At 36.7% G+C, this 27,032-nt stretch overlaps 1 protein-coding gene across 1 annotated transcript in view; it reads left to right on the plus strand.

The window, feature by feature from the left end:
* SEC63 (SEC63 homolog, protein translocation regulator) overlaps positions 1–24,522 on the plus strand; it is a 53,828-nt gene extending 29,306 nt beyond the window's left edge. Inside the window, exons 9-21 of the mRNA XM_059842337.1 lie at positions 1,205–1,299; positions 3,886–4,018; positions 5,203–5,295; positions 10,002–10,156; positions 11,926–12,073; positions 13,835–13,917; positions 15,544–15,603; positions 15,825–15,983; positions 16,865–17,023; positions 17,840–17,941; positions 21,773–21,871; positions 22,728–22,832; positions 23,386–24,522. Of these exons, the coding sequence (XP_059698320.1) occupies positions 1,205–1,299; positions 3,886–4,018; positions 5,203–5,295; positions 10,002–10,156; positions 11,926–12,073; positions 13,835–13,917; positions 15,544–15,603; positions 15,825–15,983; positions 16,865–17,023; positions 17,840–17,941; positions 21,773–21,871; positions 22,728–22,832; positions 23,386–23,529 (1,535 nt within the window). The 3' untranslated portion in view covers positions 23,530–24,522. The remainder of the gene's footprint in view (positions 1–1,204; positions 1,300–3,885; positions 4,019–5,202; positions 5,296–10,001; positions 10,157–11,925; positions 12,074–13,834; positions 13,918–15,543; positions 15,604–15,824; positions 15,984–16,864; positions 17,024–17,839; positions 17,942–21,772; positions 21,872–22,727; positions 22,833–23,385) is intronic.
* Positions 24,523–27,032: the final 2,510 nt, after the last annotated feature.

Consider the following 27,032-nt stretch of genomic DNA (forward strand, 5'->3'; position numbering starts at 1 on the left):
GTTGTGCAGTCTGACTGAAAACTGAGGTGCAGCTGAGGTGGCTTAGACAAACCACACAGTGATCAGGTAAGGCTTTTGCTTGGTTGTGAATTCCACTGCAGTGTGGTATATGAGTGTCAGCAAATACAATCAAACCAGGCTAGGAAAATGATGAGATAAATCTGCATGACTTGCCTTGTTTTAAAGTATTTTTTCAAGCTTCAGGACAAACAAACTTTCAGAATCTCTTTTTGTGGAGATTTTCAGTTGTTGATCTTAAATAATGGGAAGATATTTATAGTCATCTGAAAGTCTTCAATATGCTGTGCTGAAGAAGAGAATAGGTAATTTAGCAAGGAAATGAAAATTGATGCTCAGGGAACTTGACTCATTGTTACTAGTTTGAATTCTCTGGGCACTGCAGGTAGGCAAAAATAACTAACTTGCTTGTAAGTGCACTTGCTCAAAATATAAGAAGGAAGCTTGAGTAACTACTGCTGAAAAAGTTATATTAACTGGAGCAAATGATTGTGTGAGCTCTCTCTGATTGTCTCTGGCTGAGGGGTCTGGTATGTTCATGAGCAGGAAGCTCACAGTGGGACTAAAATATCCAGTTGTCTAGGGCTTTCATTTTAATTACTCTACAGAATGTTTTGTGGTAATATGGATTTTCCTAATCACATTAAGAAAAGAGTGGTCCATCATCTTTGTGCAATTTGTTTGTAGGATTATTTATTGGACTGCTTTTCTCATAATTCTAATAATTTTTTGGTGAATTTTCAATGCTGACTGAGCAGAAAATGGAGCTGAAATTTTATCCTTCCTGCCTCCCTCTTCCATACACGTTGTGGTACTGCTGCAGGCACATGGGCTGGTGAGAGGAGTGGTTCTGTCAGCATGCAGAAGTAGTCAAACTGCTGTGCAGTGATGTCTGCTAGTCCTAATGAAGTCTAATTATATTTTTTTCAAGACATTAACTGTCAAATGCTGGACTTCGTACCTTGCAAAATTGAGCCTTGAATCATCTCTCGGTTTGTGCCAGACATTGATTCCTGCCTCCTTTGCCCTGTGGCAGTAGTAACTGATCCATTAAGTAGAGGACATGGATATTCATGGTTGTTGGGGGAGGAACGGGAATGAGTTTTATGGCTGAAGGTCCTGAAGAAATCGGTTGGTGGCTTAGGATGTTGACCTTTTTTTTGTCTGACTCCAATTATCTTTGCAGGGCTTATCATGGTTTTAGCAGGGGCATCTGAATTTGATCCTCAGTACAACAAAGATGCAACAAGCAGACCAGCGGACAACATCCAGATACCTCAGGTCAGTCATGTCCAGAGGTGTTTTAGCTGACTCCTTGAAGGGAAGAGGGAGGTGATGCTTCTGGGTGACCAGCTGGCATAATTCAAGTTCTTCAGGCATTAACTTTGTAGTGAGGCAACTGTATCCCTTCAGAAATAGGAGTTAGAAGCTAGACTCGATTTAAACTTTTTTAAAAGAAAAGATAGCAATAATAGTGCTAATGCTTATTTTAAATTGAATTGGTTTAGTATATAGGCTGCTGTATTGATCTTTTGGGGAGGGGTAAAGTAAATAGGAAGTTGTGAGTGTTGATCCTTAAAAATTTTGAGAATTGACATATGGAGGTGATCACCATTTGATATTCTTTTAAATTGTTAACACAAATCTGGTTGAGTGCATTACCAGTAAAATAAAATTATTATCTGATGTCTGAATTAGTAATGTCTTTAAATACGTGAAAATTCTTCCATGCATATCTATTCCCCTCTGATTGCCTTTTATATTCATTTCCATTCAGTGTTTCCAATGACATCAGAGATGCCGTAAATGCATTCTGTGGCAAATAATTTTTACTAGCAGAGTATTACAAAGTCTTATCAGAAACTAATGCTTTGATTTAAGAAGTTTAAAACACAGTATATAAAATGCTTCAATAAAAATGTTTTGAGTTGGCAAAAAGAGGGGGAAATAGTCTCACAGATTTAACCTTTGCATGCACACAGTTGAGTTTTCATGTTTTAAACATGACCTAAATGTAAGAGTCAGTCTATTTTCTTTTGCTTAATTGTCTTTGTCTCTTTTGCAAATTCTTTATCATGTTGTGGACTTTGAGTAAAAGATAGAATTGCAATAAAGTGGGGTTTTTCAGCAGTGAGAGCAAAAGGCTGGAAAAGACTTTGATCAATGGTTCTTCACTCATGCTGTTGCCAGCATTGGCATTCTGCAAGGCCTTTTACATTTAATCATTCATTATTTAAAAAGCAGTCAAGCCTTCTGTAACCATATCCTGCTGAGAAGCTGTTCCAGAACTTGCTGTTCTAGCGATTCGGAGTCTTGTTTGTGACCAATTTGTATCCTTGGTTTTTATCATCACTGTTCTGGTTTTTATCAGCACTATTCGTGCTGTGTACATCCTTATGCATCTGTAGACACAAGCAATAGCCCATTAGTCATCTTTTTGTCTTTGTTTTGCAAAACTAGAAAAACTGCTGTCTTTCATTCCTCTCTTTTCCAAAAGGCTCATTTTGCTCCTCCTGCTGTGTACTGAACAGGGTACTGCTCCCAGTTGATAGATTTCTAAATTTTACATTTTTTTTTATCTGCTTAGAATTGTCCACAGTATACTGTTACGTCTTAACAGTGCCTTAGTTGGTGGCACCACTGTTCCTGTATTTCTGCAGGGAATGACTTTCAGCATACTCTTTTCCACAGCTGTTTTATATGGTGTTTAGTACAACTAGAGTGGGATGAGTAAGTTTTCAGAATTTCCCCATCTTAGGTATCTCTGTTTTCCAGCTAGCAGGTTCCCATCTTCGAGCTGCTGTTCTTTTAGTATGCAAGTGCATGACTTTGCATTTTATGACAGATTTTGTTCCCTTTCTAAAGGTCCGGTACTCAGTGTCATCTGTGTTTTTTTCTGACTATATGGCAGAACAATTCACTGAAACATCAACACAGAAGGGTATTGCTAATAATTTCTGCTACTGCTTTTGGGGCCATGATCAATGTTCCCATTTTTCACAAATTCTCTTTTCTAAGTTTTACTGCTCTAGATCCGGGGTTAGACCAGGGGTGCTTATAAGAAGCTTCTTACACGTTTCTTATAAGCACAGAGTGAGAAGATCTTTTTTTCAAGTGTGGGGGAAGACTGGTTGGTGTAGCTTAGCTTTTGATACCCAAAGTTCTCTTTTTGTCTAAAGATTTTGGAATTTTTGAGCTTAAAAAGTGAAGCTTCTGGGCCATGTACTAATGGTACTTTACCTGAGCTACTGTTACTCAGACCTGGTTGAACTGTGGGTCTTGGTCCTGTGGGGAACAGGAAAGGTCATCCTGAGTAAAGAACACCATGCTTTTTTCAAGATGGTGTGGTTTATAAAGAAGTTAAAATACTTGGTCTTCAGCCTACCAGGGATTTCAGGCTTGTAAGCCTCCTTCCTGTTTTACCTGAAATTATTCCTAGGGAAGTTTGCTGTGTCTTAGATGGGGGAAAGGTCTCAAGGTGATGCTGTTGCTTGTTGCTTGTGCATATTAAGTTCAGTGCCTTAGAAATATGGTGGAATCTAGTAAACCTTAGCAATAAAATCAGATATTAAAAATATTTATCTGTCAATACAAATTTACTTAATACTACATAAGACAAGTTTATTGCATGCAAATCTTTACAACCCACCCGTTTGCACATTGAAAAAAGATTTATAAAGACACATCTAAACTTTTTTGAGCTGAGTTTTGAATAAAAATGGCTAATGTTCATCTCTGCAGAAATTTCCAAGGAAAAGTTACTTCAACTCTTGCTTTTGTGAACATGCTTTTTTTCCCCTTGTGAACTCTTCTCCTGTATTTGCTTGTATTTTGCAATAAAATAGCTGTTTAACTGTTTCATTTTAGCTAATCAGAGAAATTGGTGGCATAAATTTAAAGAAGAATGAGCCTCCTCTCACCTATCCTTACAGTCTGAAAGCCAGAGTTCTGCTGTTGACCCATCTTGCCCGGATGCAAGTTCCTGAGGTCCTTGAAGAAGGTAATGGCTTCTCTCCTAGTCGGATATTACTGGAAACAGAGCAAGATGCTGCATTATTATTATGATGCAAGCATTGCTGAATGCTACAGTACTTTTGATTCTTGTCCTAGAAAGAGGACAAGAATGGATCTCTACTCAATAGTCTCTATGCAAGCTGTTTAATTTTTCAACTTTAATGACCCTTTAGAGCATTTACTTAGCATTTCTTCACTCTCCTGACAGCCCTGCGATACTGATATTTTACTCTTTAAGGCTTTTGGCTGCAAATATGGCTTGGATAAATTGTTTTTGATTTTTGTAATAGAATAAAAAGTTAAACATGAAGTATATTTGCTTTTCAGAGCAAAGAAGTCCAAGATCAGCATAATGCTGCTCTCTGTAGCATTTCCATATGTATTTATTTTTGGAGGTTTTTAGCCCAGTATGTGAAGTAAAGATGACAAGATAAGAACTTTAAATATCAGTTACCTGTTAGCTTTGGTGTGTGTTTTGGAATTTTTAATACTTTTAAATATTGAAACTGAAATGTTTCTAAATGTATTTCTTAGCTTTCATCCATGAAAGCCATAGTTCTAGGCTGGCCAACAAAGTTGAGATGTTCTACATTTTAATGGAAATAAAAAAATTAAAACACAAACCAGCAAATCAGGGAAAATTCTTTGCTTCAGATTTTTCAGTTCCTTTCAAAAGAAAAATAATCAGTTTTAAAAAGTCATGAAAATATCTCGTATTTCTTTTCCTTAGTTACTGTTTGTACTTAAAACTTCACAGTATTGCATTCAAAAAAATTTTATATGTTCCAAATAATGTTTTTTGCAAAACTGGTGTTTCACCTAAAGTTAAAAATCCTAGTTTTAATTTGTGATTACCTAAAGAATTAATGTGACTTTTAATATAACTAGTAAATTGTATCATCCTGTTGCTTCTTTTTAGATGGATCTAATAAATATTTTGTCATTTGGTGTAGAAGCTGGTATACAAAATTTGTTTCCTCTTAGCACTTTCATTTTCCTAGTTTTTTAAGGAATATTACAGATGGATATGTCAGTAAGAATGAAGTGGCATTTTTGGTAATACAAGAATGAATAGCAGTGAAGACCAGGCCATTAAATGGTGCAGTTCATGTAAACTGATTGTTTTTCCTGAAAGTATATAGCATAATTGCAGCCAGTTGTATCTTGCAGATCAGCAGTTTATCCTTAAGAAGAGTCCTGCACTACTTCAAGAAATGATTAATGTGATCTGCCAACTAATAATAATGGCTCGAAGCAGGGAAGGTAAGAAAAAAAACTGTGTAATTAAAACCAGTAAATATGTTCTTCACTGTGATACTTCATAAAGTCTTTGGTTCTTGTGGAAGACTTAACCTGTGATATTTAGAAATGCCTAAATGCACTGCTGCTCTTTTTGTAATGAGAGAGTTGTCTGTTTTGAGGATTGAAATGCTGCTGCTGCCAAGCTCTGCTCTGAAATCCTGAGTGTGTGTGTCCAGCTTGTAATTTTTGCAATTAAAGTTTCTCCTTAACTGCAATTGAAAACCTTTTCTTGAAGATGTGGTTCATTTTCAGTAGCAAAGCATTTAGTATAAGACTTGTGTTCTTTTCATTTGCACTTCAACAATTTTTCTCTCCTGTTATGAGTGCGTCTTGTTTTTTAGATCATTTCTTTGCCATTATTTGTTCATATTTCTCCATATCAGAATTCTATGCTCTTTACCTGCTATGTAGTTTTATTCTGAAGTTGTAGGGACAGATGCTTAGCTGTGTGTCTTGCCATAGAAATGATATTTTAATTGAAATACAATATTTAAGCATTTTTTTCCACTGTAAACAGGCAGTTACTCAGAAGATGGTTCTTTGCAGTGTAAGGAAGCAAACACTTTTATATCACTCCTTTTTTACACCAAACATAGTCAAGGCATTTTTTTATGTCAAACTGGTCACCATTTTTTTGCTATCAAACAATACTTACTGGTTGATTTTCACTAGACCAAAACTCCTTTAATAAGCATTGATAGCCTCCTAGTAAGAATGGTTTTGGGGAAGATATTTCCCAGAACTATTGCAAGTGGTGCTGGAAATTGTGCTCCATAACAAATTAAAGTGTGAGAGGGGATGTGAGCAGGTAAGGATGTTGTGTGCTAGCTTAGATTATTTTTTCTTTAAATTTGGATAGTGTTTTATAAAACATACCTGAACCTCTGTGATACTGTAAAATACTTCAAAGCTCTGAAAAATACATTTTTAGATGGCCTATATATTAGTCAGCTAGCAAATAGTTGTTTTCTCTTGTGCAAAATGAAACCAAAATAACACAGGCAGAAACTTTTTTTATGCAACAGAACTGGAAGTCTTTGAAAAGTGAGAAACACCAATAGTTCTTGTAAAAGCTGAAATAAGATACTGAACAGAGGGCATTATATACTTTGCAACCGAAATGTCCTTCAGGTAGCTGTATTCTTTTCCTTTAGTTCTGAATATACACAGAGATACTTTCTTAATTTGACTGTAAAATAAATATTTATAGATGCATTGTTCTTAATAAATTGCTTTCAAGTTCCCAGAACTTTAGATTTTAACTTAAATTAAAAGAAAAGGAGACAGTATTTTGAAATACAGTGGTGTAAACTAATTTTCTATTAGCATATGAAATGGTTATTTATAAACCAAATCTGAACAACCTCTACCACTAATAATTTCCAGGGTTTATCATTATTTCTTCCAGCCTCAATCAGTTTGTGAAAGCAGAAGAGAATTTATAGCTGTCATTATGTACGGTAGAAATTACTTCCCTAGATTTGGGAAAAAAAAGTAGGTATGGGTCATAGGTAGAGTTGAGGACTTGTCTGGTACTTCTCTAACAGCTTTTCTTAAAATTATTTCCAAAGTTTGACAGTGGCAGTAGCCAGAAATTTGTACCAAGCAATCAAACATTTCCTCTTGCTTCCATGCCAGTGCTCTCAGCACATGGTGTTAGAGAGAAGGTGGTACCCAACAGTCTTTGGTCAATAGTGAAGTCACTACTTTTACAACTTACTATTTATTTAACAAATGTAGTGCATTTACCCTGTTTTTGATGACTGTGCATGTAGAGAGAACTGTGTTGCCCTGGGAAACAACTGGAATTTGTAAAGGTGGCATTGGTTTGGTTTTGTGTTGTTTGTGTTTTTTTAAGATGAATAAAATTGAACTTAGGTATTGAAATTTTTAAGAGACTGCTTTGCTTAAGTTTATATTTGTCACCATAATTTTAAGTGACTTAAAACTGAACTGCAGTTGGTTTTGGGGCTAGTTCTAATTTTCACTTAAATCAACCTTGACACAGTACATAAAAGGATCACATGCTCCAATTAGTCATAGATTTTCAGCAGTCCTAGCTCTATGAACGTACAAAGGCAATGGCATGTGTTAATACTTTCTAAAGAAATATTTTGGGGACAAATCATACTTTGTGAAACCTAAATTGATAGTGGGACATGAAGCCTCAGTTTGTGCTGCATTCCTGTCTTTCAAATATTCTGAAATGTTTTTGTTACTATTAGGAGCTTAAAAATGTCTCCAGCAATTTATGCTTACCTTGTAATCAGGTCTTTTGGAGAAAGACACTTGATAGGAATCTTCTCGAGCTTGGCACTTTGCTTTGTGGCATCCCTTGCTTGCATCCATTGTTCTGGGGCTATTTAGCTGATACCTGAGAGCCAGCAGATGTAAATTATTTTCATGGCTTCCTTGAAATCATCCTTAAATATGACAAGTAGATAGCTGCCTTGCCAAGTGAGGTGTTTGCTGCCAAAAACATGGGATGTGCTCCAGTAAGTGTCTGCCGAAGTTAGGCATGCGTTCAGCTGTCCAGTCAAAGCACATTCCTTAATTCAGGTTGGAAGCTGCAGTGTAATAAAGGGGTTGTGGCTTGACCCAGTTGTATGCCAGTCCTTGCCAAGCAACTAAAATTTGCATTTAAATTTGGGATTGACTACTTTAATGTCCTGTGTAGGTTTTAAACTGAAAGAGGGTGGTTTTAGATAGAAATGCTTTGCTGGTGAGGGTGGGGAGACACTGGCACAACTTGCTTGAGAAGCTGTGGATGCCCCATCCTTGGAAGTGTTCAAGGCTAGTTTGGATTGAGCAGCTTGGTCTAGTGCAACTTGGAGCAACTTGGTCTAGTGGATGGTGTCCCTACGCAAGGCAGGGGGTTGGAACTAGATGATATTTGAGGTCAGTGCAAACTAGTCTATGATTCTTTATTTTTGGTCAGTTTAATAACCTTACATTAAATGTCATCTTGTATTGCGCAATTTGACAATCAGAAGCTGTCAAAATAGGTACAGCAATGACATTAATTTTGTGGTAGGAGCATTTGGGGGATGTTAAAAGCTATGCTGTCCTCAAGTCCACTCTCAGGGAACATAAAGACCTGTGTTCTTTTCAGGAAACCAAGATCATACTTTCCAACTTTAAAATATTTTTCTACTGTCATATGGATGATGAGTCAATCCTTTAAAAAAGAGAATATTTTCTACTCTGACTAGTGCTCTGTGGTCTCAAAGCTCTAGGTGAATTTCCTGCAAAAGACAGTTTGTCAGAGATTATTTAGGATTCTTTTATTGACTTGGTCTGCAGTGTGTTTTTTTAACTTAAAAAAAAAAAAAAAATCCTGTGACTTTCCTTAGCAGCAGCAGCCAAAAAAATTACAGGGGAGGTGGAAGCTGAGTAAGATAGAAAGTAAATGTACTGTTACTTGGTTGGGACATTTATCTTTCCATTACTACATTTTTTTTAAAGTTGAAGTTACATCTTTCTTAGTTACCTGTGTGTCTAGCCAGGTAGTTCCATTTGTGTGTTCTGCTTCTCTTTGCGTTGCATATAATTGTCACACGTCCTTCCATGTAATTTGATTTGATAGCTGTTGATATTTATAACCTGGTGTAATTTGTAGCTGGGTGTAATTAGTGAAGAAAGAGATAATTTGAAGAGCAGAGGGGCAGCTGAAGCAGAGGGAACAGTGATCTACCATGTGCAGTTGCTCTGCCCTCCTAGCTGCTTAGAAATCTGCCGCAAGTAAGAAGTTGTCTGAAATGAGTTCTCTAAACAGGGTTTATGAGGAGTTTTATTTATGAATGAATGGTTGTCAAACAAAGTTATTGCAGTTTGTGTCTGCTCTGCTTTTTCATTTCTTTGCAGATGTGATGAGGACTAATAATTGCTAAGTGGGGTTTTTGTTTTTTTTTTTTTGTTTTCTTTTGCTCTGTTCTGGCTAAGACTTATTTCTCCTTGTCTACTTTATAAACATTTTAATTATGAGTGTAGGTCTTTTTGTACATTAAAATATGAAAAAAATTATAGGTAATTTCTATAAGAAAAGCCAAATAGACACTCCTTTTAACCAATTAGTTTATTTATAAATAAGGTATGCATTTGATATTTTTATAGCTCTTCTTATTGCCTTCTAACATAATATAATGCACTCTGCTTAGCTTCAATTATAAATATAGTTTTCTTCTTGCATGTGATAGGCTGCTACCTATATGTTCATTTCTCAAGATGGATATATTATAAATAATGTATTGTAAAAGATTAATGTTTAATGATAAATTATAATAAATGATACACTAAACATGTTTTACACACACATACATAAAACATACAAATATAAAATAAGTTTGTTTTGATGCTGCATTTTTTTAAACTGAATTGCTGAATTTTTTGTCTATAATAATAACACAGATATATTGTGTAGTTGTTCCCTCAGACCATGTTAGTGTTCAATTGTGACATCCTAAATAGAGGGAGGAAAATGTCTGCTGGTCTGTGTGGCTGGAGTGAGAGTAAAAAGTCTGCCTAATTAATTATACTGAACATTTTAAGATGTCTCTTTCTTTTGCTTGGTGGACTGGAAATAAGGTTTTCTGTAATGCAAGTGTACATTGGGAAAGTATAAGAAGAAAAAAATTAAAAATTGTGTTGTTTGTTTCATTCTCCTCAAGAAAGGGAGTTCCGTGCTCCATCTTTGGGATCTTTGGAAAATTGTATGAAGCTTTCCCAGATGACAGTCCAGGGACTTCAGCAGTTCAAGTCTCCCCTTTTACAGCTGCCTCACATTGAAGAGGACAATCTGAGAAGAGTTTCCAATCATAAAAAGGTATAAAAATACAAATGACACTTGGTAACCTCTTAAAATGCTATATGCTACTTCTTTTACCTATTTGTGGCTAAGGAATAAGGTCATGAATTAACTAAGTAATAAATATATAGTTATTTTTAAGGAGCTCAATACAATACTTCCTGGATTTTTTGTCTGCTTTTGATTTTTCAAAAATCCCTCTCAGTTAGGAGGTGGGAATTATGGTCAGAGGTCTGTTAAGTATAAATAAGTGTAAAAGATCAGTCTGTGTCGACCTAAGAAACAACAGAAACAGTTTCTATCTCCTATTTAATATTCTTCCAGAATGTGTCTGGAATATCCTACTGTGGCTTTTTTTTCTGGGGATGGCAGGGCAGGCTTGTTTGACTTTACATTGTTCTTAAGGTACTTTGATAGAAAATATATTTGGAAGCTTACACAGAGGAGTTCATAAAAGAAAAAAAATCAGTTACTGTGGGAGGCATTTCAGGTTTTGTGATCCTTTGTGTGAAAGAATGTGTCTCATAAAGCTTTTGCAATGTAACTATAGTTGGGTAAGTGTTGGGATTTGTAGAACTAAGGATGAAAAAGAATAGTCTTGTCTGAATACCTGCGTGTGTTTCTTTACCAATTGTCTCTGCATTTCAACCTGCTTCTTCATTTGAGTCTAGTGTATCTTCTGGGAATGCCAGAAACAGTTAAAAACAGCCCTTTGCTTCTACTAAAAGCTGTTGACTTTTTGGATAGTTTTATTACAGTGGTTAATTTGCATGAATCTTGAAAATATTCTTTTTATCTGATGGAATTTTTGTTTCACTTTAACTACAGCCTTAGGGGGTGTTTAAATGCTTCTGTGTTAGTGCCAAGACTAAGAATTCTTAGGTATTGCATTTTTTTAATCCTCTCTGAAGATGCTTGTTCATGAAATATTCAAGTAGTCATATCCTTTGAATAAAGTAAAAGATTCTTTTACAGGTGTCATTAAAGACTTAGTTTTTAAATCCAGTCTTAAACTACAGGGAACATATGAGAAAATAAGCAATTTCAGATGTATTTTTTGACATGAGCATTGTAGCTAAGTGAAAAACAAATAATTTGGCTATGTTATAATCCCACCTCTGTTTGTTGTGAAAGAGGGGGGAAAATCCAGTTTTTAAGGCTAGTTTTACAGGATCACATGCATTGAGTTCTTCAAAAATACAGTGCTCTAGATTGGCAGTATGATCAGTCTACCTGGATGCATGAAACTGTTTTTAATAAAGTACATGCATTTATAACAGTAGGTAATAATTTGTGGTTTTTTATCCTTTTAGCGCTGCTCTGCAGATATTAGGAGTGGATTTAGATTTGTTGGCAGTTCAGTACCAAAAAACCCCTAAACTTGTATTTGGTAGTTTCTGCTAATGTAAATCTGAAAGCACTGAGGTATTCTATCTAAATAAAAACCCTATTAGTAAGATTTCTTAGCTCAACTTTCTGAAAAACCTGGCTGAAGTAACAATTTTATAAGGAACTATGAAGAACCATTTCTAAGAGGTGACATACTGAAGAACACAGCAGTGTTTAAAGCAGTTCTGTTTAGTAGGTTTGAGTGCAACCTCTTTGGTTTATTGTTTCTTGAAACATACTCTTGCTAGTTTCCTAAAGTGTGAGTTTTTTTAATAAGAACAAATGTAATGGTGTGTATATATTAGTACAGTGATGTGGGGACTCTGATGTATTATGAAGAGCTGATTTGTGGTCTGTGTTCTGTGCTTCCATGGGACTTCCTTTCTTCTTTTTTTCAGTATAAAATCAAAAGTATTCAGGATTTGGTGAGTTTGAAAGGCTCAGATCGTCGCAATTTACTGCACTTTCTAGAAGATAAGAAATATGAAGAAGTTATGGCTGTCCTTGGCAGCTTTCCATATGTCACTATGGATATAAAACCACAGGGTGAGTGGGAGGTCCTTTTGTTCTGTGTATGTCACTCTTCTGACATTTTGATAGTCTGCTGGCAGTAAGCTTTTGGAGGATGCTGAAACACACCTCACTGCTATCTGTGTGATCTGGAAATTACATACTTCTTTGAAGTGGTGGGTTCTTGTGCATGAGAGTTACAGTCTGAGGAGATAAAGTACATTGAAACATACCATGTATTCCCAAACCAGCAGTAGTTTCTCATACACGAGCTTACCTGAAGTTCCATCATTCGGTTTTAATATTTCATGAGCAATGTGGAATTTTGGTTCGAATACCACTTTTATTAGCTCTCTTAAACAGTTAAACTTATTCCAGAATTTATGCTCAGCTTTCTTCAGCGTGCAGGTTCCTTTCTTCAGCATTTGTGAGGTTCCTCTGGGGTTCCTTTGTGATAATCCTGGTGTAGTTTTTATATCTGGCAGAATTTGTACAAACTATGCTTAGCTACGTTTTATTTTAGTGAATGTATAATGCTCTCCCTCTCTGAAGATTTGGTATATTGTAAGCAGTTCCTGTTAGACAGCTTTGCAGTGGGAACTGAATTAGTTCTGTGGTCTCCATTTCTTTGTAGAAGATCAGTGATAGTAAATGTGTGATATTTGAAAGTCTGTTCTTATTCTTGTTTCTGGTTTATGTTTTCATTGTGATAGCAATGATCGCATTCAAAATGTGATATGCTTTGTCTGGGGAGCCTGATTGTAATTTGGCTTCTGTGGAGTCCCCTGTGAGAAGCAAATGTTAGTAGAAATATCTGTTAAGGAAGCAAATGTCTGCTAATTTTGGTGTTTCTGAATGTTATTTATGGTGTTTTGTTTGGTTTTTTAAACAAATAAACAGAAGATTTTATGTTATTGCATCGTAGGATTGTATACAATCTTGTTAATCTGCTTAAAATTCAATCTTGAAGTACCTCCCCATATTTTGACAAACATTTTTCTGCCTGTAGTCTTCATTTGTCACACAGCTGCACTCCAGTGTGGTGTGAAGGATTAAACCATCTAGATGCTTTTCTGTTTAGCTCAGCATTGCCATTATATAAAATATATATATCTAAGACAAGTGAATAGTAAAACTGCTTTCACAGGAAGGGACTAGAGGGGAATAAGTAAAATGTCTACACTGGAATAAAACTCTATTCCTCTCCTACCTGAGACGTTCTCCATTTTATAGGTTGGAGGTATAAACTCCTCAGTGGCTCCCCTGTGGGGTTTGTCCAATGTTTCAGTTAAACTAATAATTGCTGTTCTTTTATTTTCCTTTGCCTTCTCCTTAAAAAATAATTAAATGCATGATTGTTAATGTGGCATTGAAATTGAGTTGTTAATAATATGAAAGTCAGGAAAATGAAAATTATGATTCCCAGAACAAATATAACAGGGTCCCTCTGGTCATGTGTGATATTTCATGTTTCTGAAGTTTTATACTTTAATATATAACGCACAATATTACAGGGTTATGGTTCCCACAGCAGCTATAACTTTGAATTTTCCAACTTTCATGCAATTAAAATTTCAAACTCATTGTTGCAGTTTTATAGGTTGCTGAATTACCAGTTCTCATTCTGATAGTCTATTTGAAGTTGTAAGAGACTTATTAAATAATACTTTAAAGTTATTTTTTGTTAAAAATTCTGGAATTTGAATGCCTACATTTAGAAGTAGCAGAAGTAATATTTAATGGAGAAAAAGGCTTTAAAGAAGTCTAATAGATGTGTTGTTTTTCTTTTTGCACTAGTTTTGGATGATGAAGACAGCAATAACATCACAGTAGGTTCTCTTGTCACTGTTCTGGTCACACTAACAAGGCAGACCATGGCAGTAAGTATTAAGAATACTTGTTCTTTCGTGGTAGCTGTGGTTGTACACTAGTAAAAAGGCTGGTTGTTTTGTAAACATAACTGTGAGGTTAAGATTTGAAATTGAGAATTTGTGCTCTTAATCTGTCCTTATGGTCTTGTTCTGAATAAGAAAGTTTTCCTGGAATAAAATCAAAGTTCAGTCTGACCAATTGCAGTTGTCTAGGGAACAGTAAAAGAACATGGCAAGTGATACTGCTCTGAGGTTTGTAAACAACAGGAAAAGAGACATTCAGAAACTTGGTTCTTGAACTAAAAAAAAATATTCACTCAAGTCCTCAGGACAGTGTTTGATTTTGCTTTATGTGGGCTCATAATGTTACAAATCTCTTGGGTGTTTTAGAAAGAAACAGTCCAGCGAAATGCAGAATATGCGTAACTTAATATAAAGGAGGTACACACCAGTGTCACATGAAGAGCGTGGACTGCTGAGTAGGAAACAGTGTGGCATAACCAAAACAATACTATACCCTAGCAGTTAAACTTCTGAACTGTGCTTATTTTCAAGCTTAAAATGCATTAATGGCTTTATTTGAACAAAAAACTTTAATACACAGAACCTAAACAAGCTTTGACATGTCAAAGACAATGTCAATTTTTGCATTTGTACTAATGACATAATTGTCTAAGTAAACAGAAAGTTTGAGTTACACCTCCAAGTTACACAAGCCTGAGTATTGCAGGTGAGATCAGACTGTTGAAGCCAGTTCAGCAGAAGGTCTGTATATGTGAGAGATCCATGTGCTCATGTTGTGGTAGCCGACGGTGCAGTAGGTAGAAAGTAAAAGCACTGCATCACTATGCTGGAATTGCAAAAAGGAAATGGCAAAGGAAACTGAAAATTATGAGGATGTTGAACTGTGCTTAGAAACTAAAATGTCTAACATCATATAGAAGATTTGTTTAAGATGTTTCCTGTGTGACCTCCACTAGGCAGTCTGGCATAGAAACACATGACTGTAAAACAAGAGCTAGCCTTTTGTATGATGCATGTCTTTTGTGGTGGTATTTCCTATTTGCAGTCTTTATATACCACAGCTCCTTGTGACTGTTTTGTTTGGGTGGGTTTTTTTTAATGGCATATAGTATATTTTGAAGAAAGAAATGCCATTAAAAAATCCATTTACAGAGAGGTGTCTCAGTCTACAGTATATTAACATTGTGTTATGTCTTAACATTTCACATTTCTGGTTTGATTTGTTGTTCTGTGTCCCTGAGTAGCAGAGCAGCTGTTGAAGTTTTTAATGCTCTGACAACTGGAGGAGAATTAGCATTTTACTACTGCTTGCTTTTGTGATCTAGGATTTCTGTGCTTTATAAAACAAGTAGATTCTTTGGAACAAGGTGACATGTTGCTATTAAACTTCTTTATAATACAAGTGATGGAAAAATCTGAGACCAAATGTTTGAACTAGTGTTTAATTTTGATCTGTTAATCCTCTGTTGTGTCTGTCACTGATAAAAGAATTTGCCATGAGTAAAATATTCAGACCTGATTAAGGTGATTTAGTCTAAGTTCAAATATGAAATAATAATTTGCTCTTGGTACAGAGAGGCATTAGTAGTTTTCACATTTTTCTCTAACCAGGAAGTGTTTGAAAAGGAACAGTCTATATGTGCAGCAGAAGAGCAACCAGCAGAAGATGGGGTAAGTGAAGAGTGAATGTTCCTTTTAATTAAGGAGAACTTTCTTTCTGATCTTGAATTGCTAATTGTGCACTTCTCAAGCATTTTTTCCAGAAATGCCTACTGAAGTGTCCTTTGAACTGTGCTTTGTAATTTTGGTTTTCAGCTTAAAACGCTTAAAGTAGAGTTGGATGACTGAAATTTTATGAACAGAATAAATATTTTAATACTGCTTTCCTGCAGCAAGGAGATGCCAGCAAAGCTAAGAGCAAAGGATGGCAACAAAAGAATAAAGGAACCAAGAAAGCTTCAAAATCAAAGAAAAAGAAGCCATTGAAAAAGAAACCTGTGCCACCTTCATTGCCACCACAGAAACAGCAGAAGCAAAAACAAGCTAATGGGGTAGCTCATAGATTCAATGATATTTATAATTTTATTCAGTTTATCACTTGTAGTCTGATGGAGGGTTTTGTATCTGTCTCTTCTGTTTCAGTTTATGCTTTTGTGAAGTGTGTCTTCTAAAATATCAGTTGTTTTCTCTACGTTTAACAATTACTAGTGAAGTAATCAGGGAACCACCATGGTAATGTTTGCATTGGCCACTGAAAGTTCTCCTCGAATGTTTTAAAAATGTGGCTTCATAGTCTCTTCTTACTATTTGTTCTTGTTATGCTGCCTTCTTGGAGGTGAATTGTTCTGTAACTTCTACTTTTTCTTTAAAGATGAAAACTGAAATGAAACTTTGTTCTGGTAAATTAAGTAGCTTTAGAAACTTTATGCTCCCACTGCATGGTGTTTTCTCCACCTCTTGGTCTATCTTGTAGGTACTTTTTTAAGTTCTCTGTAATTTTCTTAAGACTTTATGAAATGCTGTCCCAGAGTCATAGAATGGTTTGGGTTGAAAGGTCATTTGGCTTAAAGAGCATTTAGTTCCAACCCCTCTCCTGTGGGCAGGGATGCCACTTGCTAGATGAGTTTGCCCAGGGCCCCACCCAGTCTGGCGCTGAACACTTGCAGAGATGGGACATCCAGTCTGGAAATCAAATACTGTTTTTTCCTATTCCTGTTGGGAGAGCCTTATGGAGAAGGAAAATGACTTCTGTCCTCCTCTTAGTGAGTGAGGTGGAAAGGATTAATGTTCACTGTAGACAGAACTCTGTGACACAAGAGGCGCATAGATTGTGCGGCCCAACCTTAAGGCAGGCGCTGTGAATTCTGTATACTACAGTAATGCAGACAAACTAAGTTAGAGGTGTTGGGTTTTTGTTTTTCTTTCCCATTAGGAAGTTGTTGTGAAGGAAGAGGAGGAGGAGGTCTCTGATAAAGGAAGTGAATCTGAAGAAGAAGAAACAAACAGGGACTCTCAAAGTGAAAAAGATGATGGAAGTGACAGAGACTCTGACAGAGAACAAGACGAGAAGCAAAACAAAGATGATGAAGCTGTAAGCCTTACTTTTTCTTGAAGGGTGATGTTGCCTCTGGGGTTGAGAGAAAATGCATTTTAATCCTCTAGCATCCCCTCAGGCTAGTCAACACTAGGATGAAGGAGTAATACTGGTTCTCCAGAGGTTTTCAGACCTCATTCTGGTATAAGAGCTTTGTCATTGCAAGTTTGTTCCAGAATGAGTAGCGGAGAGTCTTTTCAGCATGGTCAGAAAACGTAGAAATGACATGAGAAAATGGCTAAACTTCAGGAGAAAAAATATTTCTTTCAGCTTAATTTGATTACTATCTGCTGCAGATTTGTGACTTAAAGTCTCTTCTTTGAAATGTGTTCTTTACAGGCAGTGGCTGTTGCATGCTGCAAAGTGCATACTAAGCATGCAGTAGTTGAAAAAACTTGTACAGTTGCTTATTAAATGCTAGTAATTGTCTGATTATGTGTCTGAAACGGTAATAGTGTAACAGAGAGTGAAACATTGTGGTGGTAGATGATTTCTGCACCATAAGCCTTACAATAAAAGGCTTGAGTGACAGCTGAATGAACTGTACAGGGTGAGATTAGGCTTCTGATGGGAAAGGAATCATCAAACTTGTAATCAAGACTCCTATGGCTGAGGTAGAGAGTGTTTAGACGTAGTATTGTAGAATTGAGTTTTGAAGAATGTGTGCAAACCCCACAGATCTGCCTTTTCTCTTTATAATGTTTAGTATTGCATGAGAACTAGTCACATGTACTATTTTCATGGACCATTTTCTGTCTTTTTAATTCAAAAAATGGTTAGTGCACAGTAATTCTTTAACCTTATCTTTGACAGGAGTGGCAAGAATTACAGCAAAGTATACAGAGAAAGGAGCGAGCCCTTCTTGAAACGAAGTCAAAGATAACACATCCTGTTTACAGTCTTTTTTTTCCTGAGGTCAGTAATAAAAAACATTACAGTTGTGAAACATGAAAATTAATAATAATATAAACTAATTGATCCATTTATATTTTTACTATAAATATTGGGCTTTTAAAAAAGCTTAATACCTGGGGAAAAAAATTAGTACTAATTTTATAAAGTCTTTACTTAAAAATTAAACACTTTCAGATACTTTTCTAAAACTTTTTTCTTCATTATTCTTTCTACTCAGTTCCCAGAGGCTTGCAAACCTGTATAAAACTTAAGGTGAAACATTTTGGGTCTTTTTAACTCTACATCTGTCATGGGTTAGCCCTGGTTCAGTGTCAGTGCACCCATGAAATATATTTTTCTTAAATGGCTGCTGTGAGATGTGACCATCTAACTGCAAGTGCTTGTTACTGGGAGAGGTCCTGACCCCTCCTATGCTACGAGTAATCACAGGAGAGTTTGGGGGTCATTTGGATCAGCTGGTAGTTTTGACTTACTGGTTGACTTCAAGTCTCTATGCAGCAATGTGGTGGCAGCACAGTGTGCAGCTATGGAAGATGGGGTTAGTTGGCAAAGCTCTCTCTTTTCACCACAGTGTAGTGTGGAAGTGGCAGAAGCCAGCTGTGGAACAGTCTTTTCTATAGAGTTAAAAAGTACAAGTTCTACTGTGGATGAGTGTCAGAGGAAATTATATATTTGAGAGTGGTGACTCAGTATAGGATGGGATGTGTTTACAGCAGCCTTTGGTGTTGGAAGAACTACCTGATATATCAGTTGTTACTTGGACTAGCAGCTAGCCACTCACTTGTCTGAGAAGCCCTTAACAGCAGTGGAACCTTGAAAAAGAGGAGATTTTTCCAAATGGAGGGTTTGTGTTCTGAGCAGATAAGTTAGGTCCTTGGGGTGACCTGATTGGAACCAGGAGGGAGTAGTATTTGGCCACATTTTCTTTTTTGGCCAGTGGTTCCAAGAAATGGCTAATAGCTCCTTTCCTTCCTTGCAGTCTGACTAAGGAACTAATCTAGGATCTCTTCTCTGTTGTTGTGCTATCTCCAATAAGGCAAATAAATTGTCTTCCTGAAGGCCTTAGCTGACATCTAGTTTTGTAATGGCTGAACTTGAAGCTGTGTTTTCCTGACAGTTGGGTGCACTCCCATCTCTCAGTACAGCTTCCACCAGTATACCAGCATAGTGTAAAAAGGTGTGCTGGCATTCTGCTCTTCTGGCTGCCTTAGATCATGTCAAATGTGCTGCAGAGTCTTAATACCTCCTTGCTGTGAAGGCAGCTGGCTTTGGTCATCAGTTGAAGCTCACAGACAGTGAGTGTCATCCCCAGTGCCTTAGGGATGCTGAGTATTTGTATTTTTTCTCTTTTACTGAAGTGAGGGTCCTTTCAGAGACTTTGCTTACACTTACTCTGTATAGAGCTGCATAAGCTTCAGCTGTGTGTGACTGAGTTACATATGGGTTTTGTGATAAAAAACCTAAATACAGCTTGCTGCTGAAAAGAAATCTAGGGCTGATCTGAATACTTGAACTTAAAAGATAGACACATTCTCTCATGGTACTGCAGTTGTAAATTTTCCAACTTCACTGATTTCATGAAAGTTGAATGCAGCTGTACTTTGTGCTGTAGCTGCAGTGGGAGCAGGTTCAGATAGAGTTGATCTGCAACATCTGAAGAACAAAAACCATCATAGTCTGATTTGGTTTTTTTTCTCATCTGTTATTTAGAGTATTGTTTGTACTGTGGTCATGGCCAGTTCAGAGATAAAAAATTAGAGATAAAATGCTGTGTTCCAGATTTTAAAGATGTTTGAGTAGTAGCTGAGCATAATACTTGTTCTCAGGAGGCAGCCTTAATGCTGTTTCATCCAAGTTTTGGGGCAGTTGATTGCTCTGCCAGAGATGTGTCTTTAATCTATGCAGGTTCCTAAAGAATTATCTTCTGCTCCTGCATCCATGGGTCCAGAAACTGCACAGATTGTAGTTTTGACATTTTTTAGGTAGAAACTGGCCTTGGTGTTCCAATTTCATGAACATACTGGTTCCCTGGCATGCCAAACCTTGCACCCATCTGTTAAAGGGCGTTTTGCCCACTTGCCTGTTAGTTTGCCAGATTCTCACAGGCATAAACTTCAAATCCTGCCCAATAAGCAAGAGGAAACTCAGTCCTGCACAGTTGTCCTTTCTGTAAAAAAGTGATGGCACTTCAGGGTCAGGAACACTCCTGTAATTTCCAAAAAATATAGAGTCCTTTGAACTTTACATCAACGGTTGGCATTTGCACTGGTATTTTTCCCCAACTTGGCTGTTATTTTTATTAGTTTTTGTGAAAAGCCATTTGATGATTTTGATCTTTGTCTCTTTCCATCACTCTTAGCAGCAAGGATTTTTTTTTTTTTTTTGAAGAACAATGTATAGTAAGTCAGCACAATGTTTTGGTAAAATCAAAAATAACATTGATACAACTGCTGGTCCTTTTTGTTATGGTCACAGTCCTTATAGGCCCAAAATGGATTCTGTAATGGATTTTGCTTCTGTAGCTCTTGTTCATCTGTACTATTTATACTGTTCATCTTTCTATTCCTAGAGGCCTCTTGGCTAGGAAATAAACACTTTGACTGCCTAAGAGTCTTCTTTGCTACAGCTGTCAAGAAGATTGACAATATATTTACTGTTGAAACTTACAGATAAAATAACTTATGCCTTGTAATCACATGGGATGGTTTTTCCTAAAGAAAATCACTTGGAATAGTTGTAAGAAAGATTTAGAATTCTACACATTCTGGCACTAAATAGCATATGAATAGGTTTTTGTCCTATTCTCTGTGCCTGTTCCAAGAACATGAGGGAATGCTGATGCTTCAGTGGGATGATTTTGCTTTTATACACTTCAAAATGGGTATTTAACATGTTGAGTTAATTTTACATATCTCTGTTCTGGGACTCAGGAGTGCTAATCGGTGTTTTTAGTTGTTGGTGTGAGTGTCTTGCTGTTGTAAATGGTTGAATTTTTCAGTGAGATTGTGATAGTTAGTGTAACAATTAGTCACTTCAAAAGCAAAAAAGAGTTAATTTGGCTTTTGTAGTTTTTCAACATGCATGATTTAAATCTCAGCTCACCAAACACTGGCTTCTGAGGTGTTCAAAAAATCTAAAACTACTGAACTTTTAACTACTCTGGTAGAGACAAAAATTCTTCAAATTCTAATAACAGCATTTGCTTCCCAAGTGTGGAATTCAGAAGTTGCCTGTATGTGATAGGGAGCAGTTATTGGGCATATTGTACATATACTGATGTATATTTGTAAAACATCAGTAACAATCAGTTTAGTGGTACTGAGTCATTTCCTTGAAGTGAAATCTCAGTGTGTTCAAATGTCATTTCACTTTTTGGAGGGGAAAGCAGTGGGACAGAGCATACTTGCCTGAAAAAAGACTTTTCTGCGAATAGTTCTTTATCTGTTTTTACACTTTCCTTGCTTTAGATGCTCAGCTTTTTATCCAGGTTGGATTTCTGTTGAAGGACCTAACGTTGTTTTATATTGCATGAAGTTGCTTGTTAATCCTCAGTGGACAGAATTCTTTGGGGTGGTTCCATGTCCCATGTGGTAGCTGAAGTTGAATACATGGAATGAAGCCTTTGGAGACCAGCAGTTACTTGTCATAACGTGTTTGCTTTCAGTGTGCAGTGTACACCACGTATTTTGTTCATGCACATCCAAGAGTTTAAATAAGCCACCAAAGACCAGTGAATCCTAACTGACTGTTAAAAAGTGTAGGGGCATCTTGTTCTGTGACTTCTATAATGCTGGGGGTTTTTTACTGTTTGTTTTTTTCCCTTTATGAAAGGAAAAACAAGAATGGTGGTGGCTGTATATTGCAGATCGGAAGGAGCAGATGTTGATATGTATGCCATACCACGTTTGTACACTAAAAGATAAAGAAGAGGTAAAGTACTTGGAGAGTTTTCTTTCTGGGGTATTACAAAACTCTGTTGAAGTGTCTCTGGTATGCAAATACATGTAGATTTTAATTTTTTTAATACTTATCTCTTAAGATAGAAAACAATTTTACTCTCTTGATAAAAAGAGAGAAGTGCCTTTTAACTATGAAAATTGATAGTGGAGAAAGAAAAAGTAATTTAAGACAACTTTGAAGTTCCTTCTGGAATATGTTGGCTTTATTTTTTTCTTGATATCAAAAGATTATGAAAAGCAGTATTTATAAGCAGTGAAATTCCTAAATTTATTCCAATTGTTAGAAATATTAAGTGTTCTCTTTCTGTACAGCAGAGACTGTGACAAATGAATTAGCTTTGGCTCATGTAAACTTTGCTGAACCTGTAACCTTTGGCAGTGTTCTTTGTGCCACTTTTCTGAAAAATGAAGACCTAATGTGTTTGATCTTCCAAATTAGATGTTACATTCAATTTCAAATAACAGCAGAGTTAAGATAAAGCTTTCAGCAGACTAAATATTTTAACCTGTTTGGGTTTTTGAGGCTTAGCATACAGCAGGGTGAAATTGTGTACTTAATGTAGTTACTTGGCCTAATTCAGAAAAAAATCACTGATTGAGTGACTCAGTGATTTTTCAGCTTTCATGGCAGGTATTGTGTTTGGGTATTGTTGCTCTTCTCTGCAGGTATTTTATTACATAGAGATATTCCAAGTGTCCCTAGTAAGAAATTAAAACTTTCAATTATTCTGTAGTAGTATTCATTGTTCATTGGAGGCCTCAGGTACTTGTTTCAATGTGTCATTTGAAAAAAGTAAGAACTTTATGGTGTGAAATCTCTTTTGTAGGTAGAGCTGAAGTTCCCAGCACCAGGCAAGCCTGGAAACTATCAGTACACAGTTTATTTAAGATCGGATTCATATATGGGATTGGACCAGATTAAACCATTGAAGGTGATGTTTGACTCTGTTATATACTTGTATTACATTGAAAGCTACTTCTTATGGTCATTAAAACACCAGAAGTCCTGTTAATAAGAATTCATCCTGTTCTAATTTTAAAACAAGTGGGAAGGTGGACTTAGAAATGGTTTCTGCGTAATGTACAGTGGTAGTTTTATGATGGGTTAAATGGGACTAAAATTTGAGATGCTTTCCCATGCATGTGTATTTTAATTCTTGTTTTTCTAATGTTTATTCAGTTTCTGCAGTACGGTTGGCTGTGGCTTTTTATACCTTGAGGTTTGCCATGCCATTTCCCTGCCCTTCCTTAGCCCTAGATTCATTCAGTTAATGGGAAAAATCTGGTATGCCTTATTTCTGGAAGCAGTTCTTGGTTTTGGGGAGTGGGATGGGATTTGTTATGTTATTTAGTTGGTGTTTTTAACTGCTCTTTTTTGGGTTGCTTGTTTGTTTTGTGTGTGTGAACTTGTTTGTTTTCCCAAATTGCTGTTTATTGTCTGTAAGCTTTTTTTCCCCTCTCTTCTCTTTCCTTATCCAATTACAGCTGGAAGTTCACGAAGCAAAACCAGTGCCAGAAAATCACCCGCAATGGGATACAGCAATAGAAGGTGATGAGGACCAGGAAGACAGTGAGGGCTTTGAAGACAGTTTTGAGGAGGAAGAGGAAGAAGAGGAAGATGACGATTAAACATACTATTGATTGACTACGATATCTGCACACAGTGCAAGCTCTTGGTCTGACTGTGGAACTTGTACAATTAACCAAGAAACACAGTACAGAAGCTTTGAGAAGGCTGAGTTTAAATTTTCTTTACCAATTAAGAGTGCATTATGTAACTTCTCAGTGGAGGTGAAACAAATCTGTTGCCATTGATACACCTTGGAATATGCTTATGGCTCATAGCCTTCAAAGTGCAGGATGGTGCATTTGTTTCAATTGAAAATAAAAGCTTTTTTATTATAAATGTCCAAAAGTGTGGGCTATGTATTGTCTGATCAGTTTAGGGTCCAATTTAAATAAAAGGTACTGTTAGCTAGGAGCAAACTTTCAATCAATTTTTCTGCATTAGGAATTTATTTTAGAAAATGTTTTGGTATATTTGACATTACAAATATCTGTTGATTGAAGCAACGTTTGCTCAACTTTCAAACTTGATTGGTTCTGTGGTATTCATTAACTATTTTGCTGTGATACTGCTCACATCATTCATAGCTTTAAGAATCTGTTTTACTTAACTTGATCATTACAAATTGGCATCATATCCATTGCCACATTCCATATATTCCAGAGGGCTGCTTTTTTTAGAACTGTTGCCTTTTTATGCCCGAAATTATAATGGAAATCATAAACTTTCTTGACTCTGCCATAGGATACTTATTAATGGCTTAAAACATTTTTAAGCCCTTATTTCATCAGATCAACAGGAGATCTGAGTCTTTTGATAAACAGAATGTCTGTAAGTAATTTTGGGACCACATGTTATGTAAGCTAGTGGCTTTTGTGTAATACCTTTATAAAAGGTACATGCTGAAAGCCGAAGTATATTCTTAATTCTCAATCTACCTGACACAGTCAGAAACATTTTAAGGGTAAAATACAACATGCAGAGAGGGCATGTTTTGTATCAGTTTTGAATTCCCATCAATAAACTGGCAATTTGATGGCTGTTTGCATTTGTAATAGTGTGCATCTTTGTCTGAGGTTGTTCATTTGTTGTTTTGGTTTTTTTTCCCCTACCCTAGTCTTCTGCAAGGTTGAAAACAAGATGGTGATTCTGTTCCTACCCCTTTTAAAGAAAAAAAAAATCAAGTCTAATTAGAGAATGAATTCAGGGAGGAGAGCATCAGGGCTATTAGTGTATTGTATGAAACTTAACAAAAGCCATGGGTGGATTCTTCCTTTTCTTCCCTCAATAAAACAAATGAAATATTGCTTTTCTATACTTCAGAAATACTTAGGAGTGTTCTGCAAGTAGGAATAGATGTATTTCTGTTCCTCTGTGTTAAACCATGAAAATAGAGTGCTGTAAAATGTGACAAATTCTCATACAGAATAGCATTCCATCCTATAAAAATTGCCCAAAGTCAGAATAGGTGCACACTAATTTGCGACCTTGTTTGTTAGAAAGGGTTGTCACTTTAAATGAAAATTTATATTGTTATATTCTTTGTAATTACAATAGATGCAAATAAAATTTGAAGGTGTTCTCATGGGATTATGGTATTTTTCAAAGTACTTCTGAAGTGCACATTGTGCAGAAAAAACTTGTAAACCATAAGCAGTGTCAGATGTTCAAACTCAAGAATGAAGGCTAGGTTTAAACTCAATGGTTTGTACACTTGATGCCTTGTAACTCCAGTTCTAACTTGCAAAATACAGTCGAGAAATAGCAACACAAAAGCTCTAGTTGTAGTCCCTAGGCTTTTGAGCCAAATACTGCGCTGGTGAGAGAAATGATAGGAAAGAGTCTAATGACTCTTCCTCAAGCAAATAGGCAAGGTGAATGCTAAGATGACTGAAAAACTCCTAGTGCAAGTCTGCAGTTGTTAAACGTAGGAGAGTGGTGAGTCAGGAGGCAGAGTTGATAATAAGAGCATTCTGGATGGGTTGGGCTGCACTCTGACCTCTGATCCCTAAATTTTGCTGTTAGCGGTCAAGGTATATAGATGTGAATGCATTGGAATGATTTTAAAATGAAAGAAAAAAAGAATCATGTCTCTGGTCTGAACACTGAACTGGTTTCTTCTTGAAGATTGAAGGTGGCAGCTGGGATAACCCTTTAAGTCTACCAACTGGGGATAATTCTGTTGAGCCAATAAAGGCTAAATCTAATACTTCAAAAGTGTGTCTCTTGTATTGTCAAGGTAACTTAGTAAAAATGTAAGGAGAAAAATTGTGGTGGTATTGGAAATCTTGATAATGTGAGAAAGCCATGCTGATGCTTTTTCTCGTGGAAATATCAGCTATGTAGTTGTGCATGGTTTTACCACATCTCCCAAGAGAGAGGCAGAAGGAGGCCAAGGAGGTATTGAAGAGCTTCACACAATCAAAACCACCCAACTGCAGCTGCCCAACATTAGTAAGCTGCTGGTCTTCTGTTGTGTGGTGTATCCATTAATAACTATTTTTATTAACAATATGAATTGTCATTCAAGCATTGATCAGCTCCCTCATGCATAACACTTACCAGGATGGGTAAAACTACAGGAACAAGCAGCATTTTGCATTCACTGCTGTATATGCCTCACTTTTTGATAGGGTTTAGGAATCAATCTAGCCAATTTTCTATGTAAGTGTTCTGAAACTCTGGGCTAGAAACTGAAGAACAACAACAACAACAACAAAAAGTTCAGGAAATAAAATCTGCTTTTCTGCTGCACTCCTTGGACAATGGTGACTCAAGCATAACTGGGAAGCAGCTACTGTTCTTATAGCCTGAACAGATTTGTTTCTGCCCTTTTGCTGTCATGGTGTTTTTTGTAGCCCCTTGTTCTAGGCCAGAGGAGGCAACTGTGCAGAGCCCGACTGTCCTCCCAGCCAGAGGTGCTGCAAATACCTTCAGGGCTTGTGGCACTTCAAGGAGTAAAAATGGGACTTGGCTGGGACAGGCAGGAGAGTGATGCAGTGCCCCTGGCCCTGCTCCTCCTGCTCCATCTCAAGGATGTGTGCAGGCTGCTGTGACTGCAGTTAGTGCAGGGAGGCACCACCTTGAGCTGGACTTAGGCTGCTAAATGCTGCTTGTTGAAGTCGGTAAGTGTAGCTAAAAGAAGTTATAAAAGTGATGTTTTCTCTTGGGTATTTTGTGTAATATGATTTAAACTACTGCCTCCCCCTCCCACCAAGCGTTGACAATGCTCGATTAATATTAAATCAAATAATTTAATGACTGGCAAGTGCCTGTGAGTGGGAAAACCATTGAGCTGTGGCGCAAGAGAAGGTGCTTTTCTCAAGGAGCAGGCGCAGTTCCCGGCCGCGCTCAGCAGGGGGAGGCAGGAGCATGGATTTCTTAGGAAACCTTAGGATTTTTCCGGTGGATACCTGCCGTATTTGAACTGTAGGTTTACTTTTGTGTTCTTCCTTTCTGGAGGGGAAGAGGGCTTAGATGGAAGTTTCTTTGATCTGTTTTCTTTCTTTTCAAGAAACTACTGATTTCTATATGTTTTTCTGAGGTTTGTTTTCCCCCAACCCCC

Source organism: Haemorhous mexicanus, chromosome 3 (assembly GCF_027477595.1).
Source record: "Haemorhous mexicanus isolate bHaeMex1 chromosome 3, bHaeMex1.pri, whole genome shotgun sequence".
NCBI lineage: Eukaryota > Metazoa > Chordata > Aves > Passeriformes > Fringillidae > Haemorhous > Haemorhous mexicanus.